This window comes from Rattus norvegicus, chromosome 2 (assembly GCF_021556685.1).
Source record: "Rattus norvegicus strain SHRSP/BbbUtx chromosome 2, alternate assembly SHRSP_T2T, whole genome shotgun sequence".
Lineage (NCBI taxonomy): Eukaryota > Metazoa > Chordata > Mammalia > Rodentia > Muridae > Rattus > Rattus norvegicus.
The window spans coordinates 191,626,247-191,648,460 of NC_141535.1; the positions used below are offsets into that span (position 1 = coordinate 191,626,247).

The 22,214-nt window shown below is 46.5% G+C and overlaps 1 protein-coding gene across 1 annotated transcript in view; it reads left to right on the plus strand.

Moving 5' to 3' along the window:
- Positions 1–22,214, plus strand: part of Casq2 (calsequestrin 2) — a 55,676-nt gene that overhangs the window by 3,154 nt on the left and 30,308 nt on the right. Inside the window, 2 exon segments of the mRNA NM_017131.2 lie at positions 17,362–17,446; positions 19,952–20,052. Coding sequence (NP_058827.3) covers positions 17,362–17,446; positions 19,952–20,052 — 186 coding nt within the window.

Sequence of the window (22,214 nt, forward strand, 5' to 3'; positions counted from 1 at the left end):
CATCTGTAAGATCAGCCATAGAACTTTAAACACATTGAATTAAAAGAACCAAGTGAGAACAGATGAGTAAGAACAAGAATCAGTGTCTTAATTTGTTATGCCAGTTGCAGTGGGTGAAATTCATCCCTGTGGGATACAGCTGTTTTCACCCAAAATGGACCCTTCATCTGCCTTTGGATTTTTCCAACATCATCTTAGCCTGTCTCAGTAGTTCTCATCTAATACCTAAGGAGCTTTAAAAATGTCCACGTTTCATGCCCTAGATTCTGTTTTAATTGGGATAGGTAAGCGAGGATGTCTGGACACTACATATTGTTTCACATGTACTTATTTACTTGTGTCTGTGCACACCACGGCGTATGAGAGGAAGTCAGAAGACAATATCTGGGAGTCAGTGCTCTCCTTGGTGCCTTTACATGTTGAGCCATCTCGGCACCTTCCTGAGTTTATTTTTTTTATATTTAAAAATACCTTCTTTATAAACATTGTTTTTAAGTTTAAAGGTTTATTATATTTTTCTGCGTGCGTGTGTGTGTGTGTGTGTGTGTGTGTGTGTGTGTGTGTGTGTGTACGTACATGAAGAGGCCAAAAGACAATTTCTGTTCTCTAAGAGCTAGAGTTGTAGGTGATTTTGAGCCGCACAGCATGGGTACTGGGAACTGAACTTTGTTTCTCTGGAAGAATAGCAAGAGCCTTTAAATGCTCAGCCATTTTTCAATCCCCTTAGTGTTTGTTTGTTTGTTTGTTTTCTTATTTACTGTGTGAGCATGACCCATATTAGACACTGAGCATGTGGAGGTCACAGGACAAAGTGTGCAAGTGAATTCTCTCTTGTTGTTATATGGATTCCAGGGATGGAACTCGGGCCCTTAGGCTTGGTAGTAAAGGTTTAATTAACACTGTGCCATCTGCCCAGCCAGACACCACAGTTTTTGAGCATGGTCATCCTTATATGTCCAACTTCAAGTGAGGTAAACAGTTCTCTGTGTGATGCTAATGTACAGCCAGGTTTGAGGATCACCCAAGCCTTGATACTAAACACATGGACCCAATGGCATTGCGTTCCCCAAGAGTATGTTGGAAATGGAAGCTTTCAGGGCTCATCCTAGAATCAGAGTGTACATTTAAATGGGACCCCTAGAACATTTGTAGGTACACTAAGGTTTGCAAAGCACTGAGTGGGTCTCTTGGGCTCAAGAAATTATCTATACAACCAAACACCATACTGCCTCTATTTCTACTTTTTTTTACTTCTTTGAATAATGTCGTCCTGCTGGTATACCTCTGATTTTGTATGTTAAGTTAGGTATATGTTGGGGGTTCAGTAATTCAACACTACTGTGGAACTCAGCTATGTCTTGCACACTTCTCTCATTGACCCCTACCTCATGGTTGGAAGAGATTTCTCTGAAGAAGATAATATGGGTATTTAAGGAATCTTGCCCTCTTTGAGATGTTTTCTGTTAAATTGCCTTTATTTCTGGGACCAAATCAAAAGGTAACCTTCAAAGTACCCTTAGAGAGGACTCAGAAGTTAGTTGAGAAAGAGAACATATTTGTTTGGCTGCTGTGCCTTCTTATTCCTTTCTCAAGAGAGATGAAACATCTGAGGACAGTGGGAACATGCGCGTGTAGGACATGAAGATGCCTTGATGACTGATGGGGACATGAAGATGCCATGATGGCCAGTGGGGACACAAAGAGGCCATGATGATCGATAGGGACACGAAGATGCCATGATGACCAATGGGGACATGAAGATGCCATGATGACCAATGAGGACATGAAGAGGCCATGATGACTGATGGGGACCTGAAGAGGCCATGATGACCGATGGGAACATGAAGAGGCCATGATGGTGGATGGGGATGATGGGGAGCTGGCACAGAGGAGACTAGGAAGTGCTCTGTAGTGTGACGCTAAGCTGTCCTTCCATCTATGCATAAAGGAGTCATCTCACTGCAGAGGCAGGTACATGGCCTCTGATGTCTATGAAGTTCCTCTTTTGTAAATGATAAAAGGCAATTTCCTTTAGATCTATGTTTAAGTGGCACTGTCTTAGTCAGTGTTCCTGTGTTGCTGTGAAGAGACACCATGACCATAGTAACTCTTATAAATGACAACATTTGGTTGGGGCTGACTTACAGTTTCAGAGGTTTGGTCCACTATCATCATGGCAGGGAGCACGAGAGCATGTAGGCAGACATGGTGCTGGAGAAGTAGCTGGGAGTTCTACATCCTTATCTGCAGGGAGCAGGAAGAGAGAGACTGGGCTTGAAGTAGCTTTTTGGAACCTCAAAGTCCACCTCCAGTGACACACTTCCTCCAACAAGGCCACACCTCCTAATCCCTCTCGAGTAATATTACTCCCTGATTCAAATATGTGCACCTATGGGGGCCATTCTTATTCAAATCACCTACAGTACCTTAACAAAGAAGTCACCTCCCTGCTCATGTGTATCAACCACACTCTCCAAGATGCTCCCTCCTCCTCCCTCCTCCCTTCCCCCTCCTCCCCCTTCTTCCCCTTCTCCCCTTCCCCTCCCCTCTCCCTTCCTCCTCTATCCTTATTTTTTCCATGGTACTTGGGTGACATCTTGCGCTCGGTGTGATACTTCCTATAGAAAGTGAAATCTACAAAGTTCAGGACCTTTCCTTGTCACCAGTCCCAGCATCTGGATCATGGTCTGACACAGTGGGTATTCTGCAGTATTTTTTGAACAAATACTGAAGGAAAGGAAGAGGAAGGAAATAGAAGGTATTGAATGTGGTTTTTTGAGCCAGGCCCATGGCCCAGGCCTTGCAAATACTAGCTTATATAATTCTTGTATTCCCACATTACACAGAAGTCAGAGAGTCAAGGAAAAACTGCCCAAATCACAAAGCCATGAAACGATACCCTAGCATGAAGCAGGATTTGAACTCAGACCTATGTGGTTCCAATAGCATGTGAAGGCATGTTCCTTCCACAGTTTCAGGTTTGTAAGTAACACCAAGTTATGAAAGTATGTGTCCAATACTTTGGGTTTCACCCACACTCAGTAATACCAAACTGTCCTGGATTCTGTGTGGCTCCTAAGTGGTTGCTTAGTGTAAATGGGCAAAAGCTAGACTTTAATGAATGAGTGGTGATGGAGGAGTGGATAGATACGTGGAGAAGAGATGGGAAAAAGAAAGGTTTATACACATATGTGTACATCGGAAATACATTTTTCTTGGTTTCTTTTTAAAATTAAGTTGATGAGTGCATACCGTGGTACACAGGCCAGAGGACAACTTGTGGGAGGTGGCTTTCCTTTCCCTCATTTGTGTCATGGGGATCAAACTCAGGTCATCTGGTTTAGTGGCAAGTCTCTTTACAACCTGGGCTGTCCCTCCAGCCGAGTTTTTGTTTGTTTGCTTTTTGTTTTTGTTTTTGTTTTGGTTTTCAGTACAGAATAGAAAAGGAGGTTGAATTTGTTAGACCCCGGGATCTGTGTATGCTCCTTCGCTTCCTTCTACTAAAATATGGGTACAACGTGGTTTCTGTTGTCCATTTGTTTGTTTTCCCAAACCTTGGGGCTCTCGGGCCAGCGTGTATCTGTGCACACGGGCAGAGAGCCCCGAGCCTTTTAAGGCTGACCCTGCGCTCTGAGCCTATTTAGCACTGGCTAAAGTCCTAGTAGTTGCTCTTCCAAACCCCAGGGCAGAATGAAGCTGCTGAGTCAAGTAGATCCACAGATGGAGCCGGGTGGGATACTGGGCAGAGAAGAGCAGCACACGCAGGACTCGGGGACGGTTTCCAACTGCTCCCTGCCCAAAGACAGCCCTCTTCAGCCTCACCCCTGCTCCACTCCGAACAAAACCAGACGAGCTCAGGCTTATTTTGTTTTGGCTTTGGGAAAGAGTCCTTGCAGAGAGCTATCCCAGGAGAATCACTCTCTCTCACCACCCCCCCCCCCACCTCCAGCTCATGTGACACTCCGCTGCTGTGGCCCTGGAAAATGGGCTTTTGCTGGGCACTTTATATAGTGTAGGTCATCCTGGGGGAGAATGGATTCAGTTGACTATAGTAAAGACTTCCCTGTTCAGAATTAATGAAGAAATATAGATTTTACAAATGGCTGCCTGGCAAGATGGCTCAGTGGTTAAGGCTGATTACTACATAAGACTAATAATCCGAGTTGGATCCCAGGAACCCTCATAGGAGAGAAAGTTGTCCTCTGACCTCCACATGCATGGCGTGACACATGAACCTCATGGTACATGTGCTCCTACTTGCATTTGTGCACATGTACACATTAATAAAAACAGTTGTTTACAAATGGGAAACACTCTGAACTGATCCGCTGTTTAGATAGTCAGAATCTTTTCACCTCTCCCATCCTACAAAGCCCTCAGGCCTCAGCGGGATGCGTAAATCCTGCTCTGTTGATCAGAATCACAGTTCATCTTGAAGCTTCTCCATTCAGGAACACACTGTGTTCTCTGGGTAGATACCCTCACACAGTCACACAATTTTAAGTGGGGGCCATTTCCAGCATGGTGGAAATATGGTAAGAACTCTTATACTACAAAGCAGTCAAAGAGGAAGGCCTGGGGTCTGCTGGGGAAATCGGAAGACCTTTCATCCCCATCTCCAGCCCTGTTCTCTATCTTGCAGCTTGCACCTTGCAGGTTGGCATGGGTGTGTCGTGTGACCATCGGTCCCAACATACACCTAAGATGACTTGCTCTCCCGAGAAAGGCAGTTCAGCCTGAAGTGCTGGCATGCTTGAAGAGGCTTTCATGGTTTCCAAGCTATATGCAGCAGGGCTGAATTATCCATGCAAGCTGTCTCTGCTTGGCCAGCCACTCAGGAAGGCATCCAGCACGCCATCTTGCAATGTAGTGGGCTGGCAAGACATTGGAGGGTCCAAGGTGCCTGTTTCCAGGAGCTCCCTCCTGCTGCCAGGTACCCAAGCCAGGCAGCCTCTCCTCCCCATCTGCCGTGTGCTGGGCTGCCCCTACCAAGCTCATCTGCCTTGGCCTCACCCTTCCCCACAGCCATCCTAGGTCAGGATACCAAGCTATTAGATGATACACACCCCCAAATTACCTATGAGGCAAATGAGTTTGAGCCTCTGTGTTAGCAGTGTGGCTGTAAGCAGGACAGGATTCTCCAAGGCTGAGTGTTTGTTTTGTAAAATATTCCAGTGGTCACAATGTAATGGCCACTTATAATGGTAAAACAGACATGAGACACATGTAAATGACTTACATGCCTTTGGTGTGCCGTTAAAGACTGCTTTTGAATTGGCCATGGATGTGACATCCCATAAAATCTCTCTCTCTCTCTCTCTCTCTCTCTCTCTCTCTCTCTCTCTCTCTCTCTCACACACACACACACACACACACACAGAAACACACACACACAACCTAGCTTTAGTAGATGCTATCAGAATATTCTAGTCACAATTTGTTGTTGCTGTTGTTTTTTTACTTTGATTTTGGAGACAGGGTTTGCCTATGTCACTCAGACTGACCTTGAACTTGTGACCTAGATCTATCGGCCTCAGCCTCCTGAGTCCAGGGATCCAGTTAAACTTGGCATTTCATAAATCCAGGCAAGCAGGAACAGACCTCTGCTTTTCAATGTCCACTGTAGACAGAGAAGTTTAAGTCCTTCATTTATGTCTAGGAGGTCTCTCCATGGGTAGAGCGCCTGTTCCTCCCCTTTCTCAGGAAGGATGATATAAACCAAGAGAAAGGCTCTGGATACTGTGTGTGTGTGTGTGTGTGTGTGTGTGTGTGTGTGTGTGTGTGTGTGTGTGTAGCCTGCAGGGGACCCTCCTGCCAGACTCCATGAGCCCTCAAGAACAAAGCTCTGCTGAGGGCGTTAGAAAAGGGCATGGTCTAGTCCCATGTTATTAATTAATTGATTGATTGATTTATATGGTGTTGGAGATCGAGCCAGAGCCTTGCTCACACAAGGCAATCATTCTACCAATGTGTTTCCAGCCCCGATTATTACTTTAGGATTAATTTTGTTGTTGGCTTGTGTGTGTGTGTGTGTGTGTGTGTGTGTGTGTGTGTGTGTCTGTGTGTGTGTGTGTCTGTGTCTGTGTCTGTGTCTGTCTGTCTGTCTGTCTGTCTGACTGTTTTACTGGGAATCAACCCCATTTTTTCTCATTCCGTAAAAGGCTCTTGTTAGTATAAAATGGATAAACAAAAGCTCTACCCTCTAGGGACAGCCTCCCTCATTCTGTCATATTGGCTGTCACCTAAGGTTGTGCAGCATTGAGAGGCTATGCTCACATACTAGAAGATTTGTGGAGCAAAGGTTCTCACCATATGTGGGCCCAGGACTCTGCAGGGATCTGATCAGAAATGTTTGTTCTGGGGTTCCATCCCAGACATGCTGAGTTAGAAGCTCTGGGTGGGCTCCCTGAGTTGTGTTAGCATCAGTTTTCCCTGCAAGAAATGCTGATGTGTGCTTGTGGTCAGGGTAAGGCTTAGAATGGAGCTCTCTCTGCAATAGTTTTACAGGGAAGAAGCCTTCAGTAAGCACTTGCACGCAAGTTATGCCAGCAACAGTTGGCTCTTGTTTCTTTTTAGGAGAGAAACTTGAAGATCAAGGAAGCTACAACTTGCTCAGCTCACAGCTGGTCGTCAGTAGAGCCAGGGCATGGGCTCAGGTCCCTCTGTTTTGGAGGAGTGTACAAGTTAAGTCTGGTTCTTCCTCCTAGCCCCATGTTCCCAGAAAGAAGGTTCAGCCTCTAAATATATTTACAAATACCTTGGCCACCTAGGTAGGTTCTTCTCTGACTAGATCATAACTTAAAATAACCCATTTATTCTAATCTACAATTTGTCACATGGCTGGTTACCTGTGCCCATGCATCTGTCTGGTCACATCTGTCTGGGTGAATCTCCCACCTGGCACAATCCCAGAATCCTTTCTGCCTCCCAGATGTTCCACCTCCTATTTCCTGCCTAAGTTATAGGCCATCAAATTGATTATTGACAGGTGCCACATCCATACAGACACAAGAGGAGAGCTGGGATTCTGGAGCAGTGTCAGGTCTGCGCTTTCAGTGAGGTTGCTTAAAAACTTTGGACAGTTGGGTTGGCCTCTCTGTTTCTCCATTTCCTCATCTGCAAAGCTTTATCTTGGGAGACTTTCATGAAGACTCTGAAGGATAATTCACTTGAGGTAGTTGGTGCTGTAGTTGGCATAGTGAACACCCATTTTAGTGCTATGCATCTTTTTAAAAGATTAATCATCTGTGTGTGTGTGTGTGTATGTGTGAGTGTGTGTGTGAGTGTATGAGTGTATGTGTGAGTGTGTGTGTGAGTGTGTGTGTGTGGTGTGTGTGCATGTGTGTGAGTGTATGTGAGTGTGTGTGAGTGTATGAGTGTATGTGTGAGTGTGTGTGTGTGTGTGTGTGTGTGTGTGTGTGTGAGAGAGAGAGAGAGAGAGAGAGAGAGAGAGAGAGAGAGAGCACATTTATGTGGCATTCATGTCATGGTACATATAACAACTCTGTGGAGTCAGTTCTTCCCTTCCACCATGTGAGTACTGAGGGTCAAATTCAGGTTGTCCAGTTTAGTGACAAGTGCCTTTGTCACTGAGTCATTCCACGGTTCCCCTAACTGATGTTCTGCTGTAGATGTTCTATAGACTTTCAGCCTGGAGGTGGGGGAGGACAATGAACACACCCCAAAGTGACAATAAAGCAAACAAGTAGCCCCTCTCCCTCCCACCCCCCTCAGCACTTCCAAGAGCCACCCAACATCAGCTTCAGGAGACTTCAGAGCATACTCGGCTCTCATAAATAGCTGTCCTCTTCCCTGGCCAGCCTCCTTGGTGGACATAATGTGTGCCAACTGCCAGGCTATTCATAGCTCAGGCCTTGCTTGAGCCTGGCCAAAAGTGAGAGGAGATTACCGGAGATAACCATGGGCTCTCGTGTTTCAGGGGACACACGGTTTTGAATAGTTTGGCATGCTGCCAGATGGTGTCGGGGAGAACAGCCCTCTCTAGCTCTTGGCTTACTTGGAAAGAACAGCCGTGCGGTCAGTGTAGTCTTAATGGCTGGCCCAAGGGACATTCACTTTGAGCAGAGATCTGCAGAATCCTCGGGCTCCTTATTTTGATGTTTGTGGACTCTTGAGACTGCAGAAAAGCACAGCGGCCTCCCTCCAAGTCACCTCTCCAGTGTCCCACTCTTCACATTCCCCCCAACCAGGAAGGGCCTTCCTGTCTGCCAAAGAATACAGTTCTTGGGAAGTGTCTTCCTCTCTGCGCCTGTGTTAGAGCTATACATTCTATAAAGGGACTTGGGATGTCCACACAGACCTATTGGATGCCCTGTCCTTGGAGGCCCAGGGTCAGGCAGCAGGAGGGACCTGCCCCGTCTCACAGCTTTGTGCACCGACTTCCTTTCATGGACAAACTTCTGGAACAAGCAAGCCACACCTGCTGCAGTCTGTCCTTGCCACCCACTCAACTGTCCAGTTCCCTGCTCTGGCTTCTGTCCCAGCTTCTCTTTACAAGGTCATCCATGACTTTCCAGTTCAGAAGGGAGACCCGATGGGGGTCCTGCCCCTCCTGGACTTTCGGAGATGCCACGCCTTAGTGATGTTGGAGTCAGGGAACCACAGTGACTCTTTCATGCCTTTCATCCTGTGAACAGCTCCTCCTTGCACAGGATGTGTACTTCTTCAGGCACATGCTCTAACATGGGCTGCTCTGGCCTACAGCTTTCTCATGCACCAGCCCCAAGAACGCCACCTCCTCTCACATCTCCAGATCCTTTAGGTAGCTTGAGTGCCTTCTGTGATCATGAACTCACTGCAGTTCTATCTGTTCTGAGAAGCTGACCCTAGTTCTGGAACATTCTTCTGATGTTACCGTTTGTCCTTTATTCTGCTTTCTGGGTGGAGAGCAAGACTCCTTTTATGGCCCTTCTCCTCTGTTCTCTCTCTCTCTCTCTCTCTCTCTCTCTCTCTCTCTCTCTCTCTCTCAGGAAGAGCTTCTGAGGGTCCCAGCTCATGTGACTTACCTAACACACGCAGTTGCCTCTCCATGGTTCCAGCCCTTTTGTCTGAGACTAGAGCCACCTCTGTGTGAGACCACAGTACCTGCCAGCCACCTGAATGCCTGTTCCCTCTTCTGTCTGGTCTGGGCCCTCGGATCTATCTTCTCTGAACTCAGATCTACTCAGTTCTGCTCAGCTCCAAATTATAACTTCCAGCTGAAATATCCAAAGTCTTCAATCTTTTTTTTCCTACACATCTTAAACAAAGGATTTTATTTTATTGGTTTTTTTGGAACTGGTTTTTTCTGTGTAGCCTTGGCTGTTCTGGAATTCATTCAGTAGGCCAGGCTGGCCTTGAACTCAGAGATCCACTTGCTTCTGCCTCCCAAATGCTGGGACTGAAGGTGTCTGCCACCATGCCCGGCACAGCACAGAACTCTTTATAGCTTCCTCAAACACAATCTGCTTCCCTAAAGTTAGCTTGTTCTGGTCCAACCCTGACATGTGCACCTTCAAACCTAAGCTGACACTATTTGTATCCCCTGGATGTACACACTCCTTCTGTCTGTCCTGTCCAATGTCTCACTGGCCTCTGCACTTACAAGCAATCTCCCTTTTACTTTGCTCATTTACTTGAAGCACTAATTTGGGGATCATCCCAGCTACTCTCCTGGGTGTAGAGATAGCACAGGGAGGAAAGCACACGCAGACACAGAGCCTGCAGGAGCAAACACCAACAGAGAGAGACAACGATCATAGACAAACCAAGGGACGGTTGCAGAGAAAAAGCTTAGGGTCCCAGAGTAAGCGCTGAACTGGGAGTGGGGGTCAGAGGAACCCTTTTGCAGAACTAACCTGTCCAAATATACCAGAAAGGTAGCAGAGTGGGTGAAGAATGGCAGGAGGAATCTTCCAGATGGAGCAAAGGGCATATTCAGACACAGTGAATGTTTTTGTGTCCTGTATTACACAAGCTACAGAGTATTCCCAGTGAGGCCGAATGGGCAGAAGCACACACCATGCAGGGCTGTGCGGCTGTGTAGGGATGTTTAGACCCAAAGTGCATGGAAACCAAACCCACAGCCAGGCTCTGTATGGTTTGCCACCCCCACCCCCACCCACAGACTCTCTCTTATGAGATTTCATAGCCTTTAACTTTGCCCTGCTGTTCTGGCTGCCCCTCTCCCTCCCCACTTACTAACTCATCCTTAGCTAATGATTCTTACTCCTCTCTCCGTTCTGATAATTTAGGCTTCGGAATTTGGGGATCAGTAACAATCCAGAACCCTATCCAGCTATCATACTACTAAGGAAGTTTAGCGTTTATTTAGCACCTACTGTGTGTGAAGAACCACGTCAAGTACTTCATATGCATTATCTCAGTTAATCTTCAGAAGAATCCCATGGCGTAGATAGTGTTATTGCCTCCGCTGGGCAGTGAAGTCACAGCCTAGGCTGGTGACAAAATCAGCAATCCAGGAGTTGACGCTAAGTCCCATGCTCTCTATCAATGGGGTCTAGCAAGCATAGGTCACCCACTCATTTAAAGATGACACACAGGTTGACCTCAACCTCCAAGCAGTGAGAGTGGTGTGGTGATCTATAGAATGTAACACCCGAAAAAGAAAGACATGGCAGGAACACACACTTAGGAGTTTTGAGCCATTTATTTGTCATGTTATCTATGATATCGTTTATATGGAGCTTTGTTAGAAGTGTGTTTGTGTTCAAAGAATCAGCAGAAGTCTAGCCAAATCCCAGTGTTTCTGAGAGAGTGAGTAACGTTTCCATACACATAGCCAGCCAACAGAGGGGGCTAGTCCCAAGGACGGACTCTCAAGCGGGACTGAAATAACCCATCGATCAGCCTGCCTGAGAAAGGCAGTTCAGGAGTGGCTCTAAAGGAACAGGAGAAAAATCACAGTCATGTATAAAGAGTATTCTAGTTTTCTGGGCATTTAGGAAATGTGGAGGTGACCTTTTTCCTCACATAGGACTCACAGTATTTGGTGATAATTGCTTCTTGCCTCTCTGGCTCGGAAGCCCTTTGAACTTGTGAAGTACTCGAACCAACCCATCCGTGGACCCACAAAGGTGCTGACTGTCCGTAAGGAACTGCACAGAATACAGAAGGTACTTGCCTTTCTCCTCACTGAGGAAAGGGTCACAGTACGGAATCAGAATACTAGTGGTTAAACACTGGGTGCCTCAGTTTACTCCTGGGGATGGACCGCTGGAATTTTAGGAGAATAGAGGGAAAGATGAGCAGGGGCTACCCTTGTCATCCAAGGTTGGTAAGGCTTACAGGAGAGAAGACAAGTGAGGTGGGAGTTTGGGTGAGTCGGAGAAGTGTGGGACGGAGGAAACCAAACCACAGACAAGAAGCAACAGTGACCTGTTTGCCTACTCCAGCCTCTTCAGACACAATGAGTCCCACAGTACCCTTAGGTGTCTGTTGCCCTGGCTACTATTGGTTTTACACTTGTTAACGGTGCATGCTGGAGCTGATGGAGGTGAGGCTGAACCTTAGATGGTCGGGCTTTGGCTGTAGTGAGGGTGGAGGTTGGTAATAATTTAGGTGTTGCAGGGATTGTGAGTCAGGATGCTGAGGCGGAAGAAGAAGGGGAGGAGGAAGGTGGATCTCAGATAATGGGCTTTCTGACCGATCTATGGCATGGGACAGTGATAGGTACTTACCACTCAAGTATTCAAAAGTTCCCTGTACACATCAAGATAGGAAAGAGTATGCTTTATGTGCCCAGGAAAGGAACACATGGTACTTACCCAAAGTTCTCATTCTTTTCTGCTCTCTCTCTCTCTCTCTCTCTCTCTCTCTCTCTCTCTCTCTCTCTCTGTGTGTGTGTGTGTGTGTGTGTGTGTGTGTGTGTGTGTGTGTGTGTGTAAGAGAGGAGGTGATGTGGTATATGTTTGTCATCACAGTGCACTTGGCATGGCATGTCTATGGAGGTCAGAGGTCAACCTTGTGGACTCAGTTCTCTTCTTCAACCTTTATGTGGGCTGCAGGGATAGAACTCAGGATGTGAGACTTGGCTGCAAGTGCTTTTAGTGGTCGATGAGCCACTTCAATGATCTCTCTCTCTTTTTAAACTTATTGTTAATACTACCTCCTACACCAAGTGGAGAGAGATTTTAAAAAGCCAACATGAGCACACAGTTGGAACAGAGTAGCTCTCAGAGTGACAGCCATTAATAGTTGTGCTTTCCAGAACCTGGTGTGAGAGCCGAGGCATCAAAACACGGGTGTGGCTGTGCGGTTTAAGAGAGTGTGCATTCCTGAGCCCTACCCCAGCTCTAGTTTCTATGCTCTGGAGAGAAGGACCAAGAAGCCCCATTTTATCAGGGCCCCGGATTATTCTTGTACATACTGAAGTTTCAGAGCTGCTGTGAGAGAGGTCCATGCTGGAGAAGAGGGACTTTACTGTACTGCACAGCTGGGTCTTGTGACTTTGAATGATTGGCGGGGGAACATTCATTTAAGATTTTGGCTTCAGTAAACAGGACAGTGTGGCTGGCAATGTAAAAAAAAAAAGAGATTTGTTAGGAAAATAAAACACAACATGGTCTGATGGGTTGCCTGCAATAGCCTATACCCAAGGGGTTTTGCAGAAAGATTGGCTTGGGCCACCTCAGGAAAGTACATGCTGAGTCACAGCATGTACTCCTGGGGTCCACCCCAACCCCTGGGCACTCCTGGAGCAGTGCTCAGATGACATTCTGTTCAGGATCCTTAGCCCTAAGAGGAAGGGGAGTGGTTTGGAGTCAGAGAAAAAGAGAGAAAATAAGAACAGATGACCAGGAAGCATGGATAGGCCTTTGGAAGTCTAACTGACATGGGAGTAGAAGGAAGGAGACAGCTACAATCAGGGAAGACACAGGAATGGAGGAGGGCGGAACCTAAGAAGTAGCCACTGAACAGAGACTTAGAGAGCGGGACTTAGAGAAACCTCACAGAGCCAAACAGTCCCGAGGTTACTCAGTGGAGGTAAGAAACCCCAAAAGGAGTGTAGGATGCACAGAATCAGGATGCACAGAATCAAACAGCAAAATAGGTGACAGAATTGAAAGGAAAGAAAGGGAAAATAGATACATCAGCAGGACAGACGCAAATAAATAAAATGGAGCAAGAATAAACAAAAACACCAAGTAAGAAGCAAGGTACTGTCTTCAAAACAGGAGAGCTCTCACTGGTTGAGTAAGAAAACATAAGGAAATGAAAGGAGAGTTCTCATTGGTCAAGTAGGGGAAGCATAAGGAAATGAAAGGAGAGTTCTCATTGGCTGAGTAAGGAGGCATAAGGAAATGAAAGGTCAGAGGAATGGGAAAGAGATAAAGTTTCTGCATGATTATCCACACAGAAAGTTCTGAAGAAAGAAAGATTTCTTAGAAAGAATCAATGAGTTCAAGGTAACAAGTGACAAGATAAACAAAAAAAAAATGCAACGATATATTCTGTACTAGAAAGAGTACAGATTCGAAAACTAAAAATACACCACTATGGTGCAAAAGACTTCGAATATTTAGATGTAAATTCAGCAAAACTTTCACTAGATTTCCACACTAAAGTGAGTGTGGTGGTGCATGTTGGTAGTCCCAGCACTTGGGAGGTGGGGGTGGAAGGCTCAACAAGTTCAAGGCCAGCCTGGGCTGCATCATGAGACCCTGTGTAAAACAAAAACAAAAACAAAAACAAAAAAGGCTTGTGTGTCAAACTAACAGAAAAAAAAAGTGGGGTTAGAGTGTCGAACACATGGGCACTGGGGAAAATTTCCTGAACAAAACACCTATGGCTTATGCTCTAAGAACAAAAGTCGACAAATGGGACCTCATAAAACTGCATAGCTTCTGTGAGACAAAGGACACTGTTGTTAAGACAAAACGGCAACCAATACATTGGTAAAGGTCTTTACCAATCCTACGTCTGATAGAGGGCTAATATCCAAAATATACAAAGAACTCAAGAAGTTAGACTCCAGAGAGCCAAATAATCCTATTAAAATATGGGACACAGAAATAAACAAAAAAATTCTCAGCTGAGGAATATCAATGGTTGAAAAGCACCTAAAGAAATGTTTAACACCCTTAGTCATCAGGGAAATGCAAATCAAAACAACCCTGAGATTCCACCTCACACCAATCAGAATGGCTAAGATAAAAAATTCAGGTACAGCAGATGCTGGCGAGGATGTGGAGAAAGAGGAACACTCCTCCATTGTTGGTGAGATTGCAGACTGGTACAACCATTCTGGAAATCAGTCTGGAGCTTCCTCAGAAAATTGGACATTGCACTACCTGAGGACCCAGCTATACCTCTCCTGGGCATATACCCAAAAGATGCCCCAACATACAACAAAGACACATGCTCCACTATGTTCATAGCAGCCTTATTTATAATAGCCAGAAGCTGGAAAGAAACCAGATGCCCTTCAACAGAAGAATGGATACAGAAAATGTGGTACATCTACACAATGGAGTACTACTCAGCTATCAAAAACAATGACTTCATGAAAATCATAGGCAAATGGATGAAACTAGAAAATTTAATCCTGAGTGAGGTTACTCAATTACAGAAAAACACACTTGGTATGAACTCATTGATAAGTGGATATTAGCCCCAAAGCTCGAATTACCTAAGATATAATCCACAGACCACAGAAAACTCAAGAAGGATGACCAAAATGTGGATGCTTCCACTCCTTCTTAAAAGGGGGAACAAAAAATATTCATAGGAGGGGATATGGGGACAAAGTTTAGAGCAGAGATTGAAGGAACGGCCATTCAGAGCCTGCCCCACATGTGGCCCATGTATATACAGCCACCAAAACTAGATAAGATTGATGAAGCTACAAAGTGCAAGCTGAAAGAGAGCAGATATAGATCTCTCCTGAGAGACACATCCAGAGCGTGTCCAATACAGAGGTCAATGCTAGCAGCAAACCACTGAGCTGAGAACAGGACCCCCTTGTGGGGAATTAGAGGAAGGATTGAAAGAGCTGAAGGAGCTTGCAACCCCATAAGAACAACAATGCCAACCAACCAGAGCTTCCAGGGACTAAACCACTACCAAAAGACTGACTATACATGGACTGACCCAGGGCTCCAACCTCATATGTAGCAGAGAATAGACTTTTGGGGGCACCAGTGGAAGGGGAAGTCCTTGGTCCTGCCAAGGTTGGACCCCCAATGCAGGAGAATGTGGGGGGATGTAGTAAGGGGGATGTATGGGGGATCCACCCTTATGGAGAAGGGGGAGGGAATAGGAGGCTTATGGTTGGAGGCAGGGTCACATAGATTTCCATGAATTCGAGGATAGCCTGATCCACATATTGAGTTCAGCCATAGCTACATATTAAGACTCTGTCCAAAAAAAAAAAATCAAAATCCCATTTATAGATGTAAAACTGCTAAATTAGACTTCATGGAGATTAAATTCTCCCTTTGTGTGTTGGAGGTGGTGCGTATGTTTCCATGTGTGCATGACGACTTCACATGCTCTCCACCCGAGTGTGTGTGTGTGTGTGTGTGTGTGTGTGTGTGTGTGTGTGTGTGTGTGTGAAGGTCTCTGGCTGAACCTGGGGGGCAATGACTCACAGACTAGCTCCCCAGGAAGCCTCAGGGATCAGCTTGCCTCCACCTCCCCAGAGCTGGGGTCGCAGACACACATCGCTATGGCCAACTTTAACTTGAACGCTGGGGATCCAAAATGGAGAAAATGTAAAGCTAATGTGCGCTGTAAAAATGGGCAAACAACCCGAAGAGACATTTTCACAGAGGCAGACATGCATAAACACAGCACATGTTCAAATAAATGGTCACAAGGCACAGATTAAAACCACAAGGACACACTGCTGCGTCCCTAGGAGAAATGACAGAGATGTAAAAATGATGGTGACATGCAGGGCGCCAAGGTTGTAAGGACCTCATTCACTATTCATGAGGATGTGCAGCAGTTCAGCCCGCCTGGAGAACAGTTTGCTGGTTTCAGCGAGAACTGAGCCTGAAACTCCCTTATGAGTCACAATTTATCCTCTTAGTCATTTATTTCCGAGATTAAGACTAACGTCTAACTCAAAGTCCCACATGGCAACCCTGTTCATCGGCACCAATGGCTGGGAACAACTCAGACACCGTCTGGTAGGTGAACGGTTAAGCCAACTGTGGTATGTCCACACCATGGACATCTACTCAGCAGTGAAAAGGGACAGACCTGGTGACACAGGCAGCAAAACGACAGACCCTCCGGATGGATCATTATGCAAAGTGTAGAGTTATCTCACAAAGGCACCTGCTACATGACTCTGTGTTTAGACAACCTCATATGATTGACAGCAGACGGGGCAATTCCTGGTTCCAGGAGCCCAAGTGGGGGTGGGGGTGGACAGCACACAGTGGCTGTGACTATGAAGGGCAACGGAGGGCCCCTTGTGGTGATGGACAATGCTCTGTATTTTAACTACTGTGGCACTGTCCTGTTTGTGACATTGTACCTCAGTTTCACAGGATCTTGCTTCTGTAAAACCAGAGACTTGTGTGTTTAAGATATTTTGTAGTTCCTACAACTTCACACGAATGCAGACATTTTGAAAAGTAGTACTAGGGTTCAAAGTGTAGCACAATGCTTCAGCTAGTAATGGAGCAGCCTTTGTAAGGTCCCAGGTTCAATCCTCAGACAGCTCATATTTTATGATCTCCCCATTTCCGTCCAGCCCCTTTTTGAGATGGTAAGGTGACAGAGAGATGGCACTCTATTAACTTAGAGTCCTTACTTGTTCGTATCTGCATCTCCGGAAGCTTAGCTGGATGCCAGTCTTACATGTAGTGTCACCTCCTATCCTGCTGTCTGCTCAGACTGGTTTTTAGCTAACTCTCCATCTGCTGCATCCTCCTCGACGCTATGGTTCCTGCCTTCATCCTCAGACACTCCCTATAGTTCTTCCTCACTATGGGCTGGAGGAAGTCTCTGGATGAGAACAGGTGCCTGCATCACAGCAGCACAGGGGGCAGGAAGCCTTCAGCCTCAGGGCTCCTTTCCTAAAAGGCGTCTTCTTTATTTGGCAACAACAAAAGATCCCATGGCTCCACACCAGGTCCCCACTGGGTTATTGAGCACCCTTGCTTCCTTTCGGATTCTCTGTGCCCCAATTTTATCTCCTTGAAGGCAGCTAGGGCTCGCGGCCAGCGTTGTGTCCTCCAGGGCTCTCTTCTTAGCCTCTCAGATCCTTAGCATTCTCCTGGCTCATCTGTGGTCTGAGTGGCCGGGAGTACAAATGGAACTGACCCGGGATGGCGTTGGCCATCTCTCTTCCCTTAACTCATTTTCCCTATGCATTTGTCTTTTCAGCTTGTGGCCCAGGTTCTGGAACATAAAAACATAGGCTTTGTGATGGTGGATTCAAGGAAAGAGGCCAAGCTTGCCAAGAGGCTGGGTAAGTTTGAAATTTAAAATCTGTTAGGAAGAAACAACTATACCTCGTAAAAAAAATGAAGTTTGGTTTATCTTGCAAGGTAACTGGATTATTTCCAAACACATATTAAAAGGTAGTGCATACAGCATTCTGGGTCAGAGCAGAGCCCATTATAAGGAAACCTAGACCTCAATCAAACGGTTTGGTGGGACTCATTTAATTTACCTCTGCAGTCCTGTCAGGCAGAGAGAACGTCTTGGAGAAACTACTGTGAGGCACTTGAGCCCTTATTGACAGCTCCCACAGCAGCTAGAAGCCCAGGTTTTCCTCAGTGGCTTCAATGGGCCTCTCTGGGAACATTGCAGCAGCAGCCAGCTCATGCTGCATTTACAGCAGGGTCTGAGGAGGGCCCAGAGTTAAGATTGAACCCCAGCTGGGAACCTTCAGCCTGGATGGATTTAGGTGAGGGACGGTAGAGAGACAATACGCTGGGAGCTGTAATCTCTCATGTCAATATGTCACGATCAAGTGCCCTTTACGATTCCTATTCCATAATCCCAAGGAGAAAGGGCACAGGGAACCCCTCTGGTTTCCAAATACCAACCCCCAATGGTGTCCATTTAAGTTTTTTCTGCATGACCAGTGGAGAATGGCTATTAAAAATAGCAGGAGGTTTTGAAACAGTACCTTTGAAGAAAGGTTAATTGAGTTTGGAGTAGTAAACACAGAAAAAGAAAAAAAGCTTAGTAGTGGTTCAGTGGATATCTTCGGGTACATGCAGGTGCATTATCTCAGGTGCATGCAGGTGCATTACCCCAGGTACATGCAGGTGCATTATCTCAGGTGCATGCAGGTGCATTTTCCTAGCAAATTAAAAACAACTCTTTCCTATTTTATTTCTTAGAAGACCAGATATTTTTAAAGGTAAGATTTATGTTATAGAAAACTACTTAAGTTAGACATATTCACGCCTGTAAAATGGTGACTTATTGAGAATGGCTGGCATTTCTCTTTCCCTGGAGACATAATAAGAATACCTTCTCTGCCCAGAGCATGGAAGGAAAACACATTCAACTCTTCCTAGAGTCAAAAACAATTTAATGAGTTCTGCCTCCCCCTCCCCCAGCAGCTCATTGGTTCTTAGCCTCTCCCCAGAACCATTACTGTTTTAATTAGCAGGTGTTATTTGGGATCATTTTTAGTAAACTTTAAACAAAAATGCTAGTGTTCTAGAAATATTCAAACCTAGGAAGCTTGGACTGAGCAAGAATTCACAGGAACAGACTGGCCAAGGGCATGATGGGACTTGGTATGTCTAACTGCATTCTTTAAGCTTGTCTTGGAGGGGTGAAGCAGCTGCCCTCTAGATGTTGGATCTTAAGGATGTGGTTGTGCTCTGTGAACCCACCTCTATCCTTATCCCCTCTCCTGGTTGTCCTACCCTGGCTATGGATAAGCTGCAGATGGAGCTCTGACCCTGATTCATTCGAGGCAAACTCCCAAGCAGGACACTGACTGATGCTCCCTGGGACATATTTTAAGATCAGATGTCATGAGAGTCAAGAATACGCTGTGTGTCCAGTGCTGGGGTTTCCTTAGGCGGATGGTGGGGTGGCAGGCAGTGCTTGCTCTCTTGCTATTGAGTGTCTTTTGTGATTCATTAGGAGAAAGCGTTTCCTAGGTAACAGAGTCTGAAAACAGCTAATCTGAAGAATTAAAGATGCTGTGGAGTTGCCACATCAACCTCGGCTGCGGCTGTTCAATACTCAGCCGAAAGGATACCGTGTCCCTGCAAGGGCTGGTTAGAGTACACCAGACTGTACCGAGGGTGCTGGGGCAAAAGTGAAGCTGTGGTCTGCCCTCCCAGAATCTGCAGTGGCCTCGGTGAAGAGGCGTGTGACTCGGAAGGACTGTCTATCCGCACGCCCAGGCTCTGTGCAAGAGGCTGGGATTGGGAGAAGACAGCACCCCTATTGTTAGAGATTGTCCTTTTAAAGCAAGCCCCAGCTAGCAATGCTAACAGGAGGGAGACCTTAGATGAAAATGAGCCCAAAGCAAGAACTCGAAGGAGTCACTAAGGTGGAGTCAGGGATCGACGTCACTCTGAGGTTAGGGTAAAGGAAAAGAGGAGTAAAGTCCTGCGCTGTGCCTCTTGCTGGACACGCCCTACCATAACCTCATGCAGCCCAGAAGCAAGGAGAGTGTCTCAGAGATGAGGAGCCCTAGTCCAGCCAAGGTGGGTGGAGAGGTAGGGCTGGCATTAGCTGACGAGGGCCTTGAAGCCAGGGTAAAGCAACAGGTAGACAGACAGTGAGGTGTCTGATAAGGAGAGTGGCGAGGTTCAGCAGCATTGTGGGAACTCAAGCCGTAGTGGAATGGAGAGTAAGCTTTTGAACTCAACTCGGACTCTGACAGATTGACCTGTCTGTTAGTTCCACTGATCCTGGATCCTGACCTGACCACCACTCAGGGCCAGAGTTAAGGTTTTTCTGTACCTGACTGACTTTGGCCCCTCGTTCCTTCCAGGCTTCAGTGAAGAAGGAAGCCTGTATGTTCTGAAGGGTGGTCGCACCATTGAGTTTGACGGGGAATTTGCAGCAGATGTCTTGGTGGAATTTCTCTTGGACGTAAGTATTAGCAGGTGGCTTTGTGTGCAGCTGTCCCATTCAGGAGCGGCTACAGCTCTGATGTAAAGCTGAGGATCCAGACAGCCTGGTGTGGCCTCAGGCAGTTATCAGGCCTCCCTAACAGCGAGGAGATATAAACCGTACTTGTGTTACAGTGGAATCTTTTCTAGAAAGCAATCCCTTAAGTCACCATAGAAATTGTAGTGTGTGTATTTGTGCGGGTGCTAGAAGTGACATGGTGTTCTCTACCTGTTACACCCTGATAACCACTGGCATTCCCTTGACATTGGTACAGTGACACAGAAAAAACCTGGAAAAGGCAGAAAAGAGGGGAGAAACAGTCACTAGAGATGGAAGTAGGGACCCACAGGCTCAGTCCCCCTGAGTCATCTTCTGAACTGACAGTGAGCTGAGAGACAGTGGATTGGTGAGATGGTCAGAAGGCAAAGGCACTTACTGCCAAGCCTGATGACCTGCGTTCAATTCCTTGGCTCCACAGGGTGGAAGGAGAGAACCAACTCTCACAAGTTGTTTTCTAACACTCTCCACTCTTCATCAATGCTCCCAGCCCCCAGCCCCCCTCCCCCAGCCCCCCACCCCCAGCCCCCCATCACTGCCACACACTTATGGGCGCTCACACAATGACACACACACACCCTCCCACACACAGCCTGGCACTGTTCCAAGCTTACCAGGTGTGTGTGTGTGTGTGTGTGTGTGTGTGTGTGTGTGTGTGTGAGAGAGAGAGAGAGAGAGAGAGAGAGAGAGAGAGAGAGAGAGAGAGAGAGAGAGAGAACTCCTAGAAGCAAGGTTCTACATGCTTTAAACAATAAATTATGTGATTGACTCACAGAAGTAGCAAGTCAGTGTTAAGGGCAGTGTTTAGACTACCTAATTTGGGTTTCATTTCTGCAAATTACAGATAGTTCTGTTCTCAGTGTGTAGTCTGTCTTATGTTTATTACTGCTGCAATGAAACATCATGACCAAAAGCAACTTGGAAGAAGAGGGTTTGTTTGGTTTAGATCACAGTTCATGGGAAACCAAGGCAGGAACTGAAGCAGGGTAGGAACCTGGAAGCAGAAACCAGTGCTGATGCCATGGAGGGGTGCTGCTTACTGGCTTGCTCCTCATGGCTTGCTCAGCTGCTTTCTTATAGAACCCAGAACCACCAGCCCAGGGATGGCATCACCCACAAATGGGCTGGGCCCTCCCCCATCAATCACTAAGTAAGAAAATGTTCTACAGACTTGCCTGTAACCTGACCTTATGGAGGCATGTGGTTCCTTCCTCTCAGATAATTATAGCTTGGTCAAGTGACACAAAACTAGTTAGCACGTGGCCTTTGACTTCAAGGTGGGTGCTTTGAGGCTGGTGACGAGATGATTCACATCAGAACCCCACTTATCACACATCTTTATTCATATCCACAGAGAGAAGAAAATCTCCCCCAACACTTTCTTACGAGTAAAGAATCATTTTCTCAAGGCCTTTAGCAAACTGAGCTAGAAAAGGGCCACCTTCCCATTCTTGACTCTAGTGTCAAGAGATGCTATGGGACTGACAACTCAACTAATGAAAAAGAAAAAAAAGTTTTGTTTCTAAGACATGGGTGAAGAAATCAGAGAGCATTAGACGCATGAGTTTGGGCACATACTGTACATTAATCACTGTGACAAACACCTGGGGAAACATTTTTTTTAAACGAAGATTTGCCTTGGCTCTCAGTTTTGGAGGTTTCAGCCCAAAGTCTGCTGAGTTCATTGCATTGGGTCTGAGAAAAGGCAGAAATCAGGTAGGCAGGGGCACAGGGCCGAGGCTGCTCACCTCCTGCTAGCCAAAAAGGAGAGAGAGAGAGAGAGAGAGAGAGAGAGAGAGAGAGAGAGAGAGAGAGAGAGAGAGAGAGAGAAGAGCGGGAGGAAGGGAGGAAGGGAGGGAGGAGGGGGGTGCCTCTGGAACCAAATTCAGCCTTCAGGGCACGTCCTCCATGAGCTACTTTCTCCCCTCCTAATTCTCATCAGGACCCGACAGCATTGTCAGAGTTTAACTCCCTGGGTCATCAGAGGCTTCAAGCTCTATCCACACCTCAGTGAGGGAAGCCCCAAGGTGTGGACCAAGCCTTCAACACTTGAGCCTGTGAGAGACACAGAGCAGGGAGCCTAT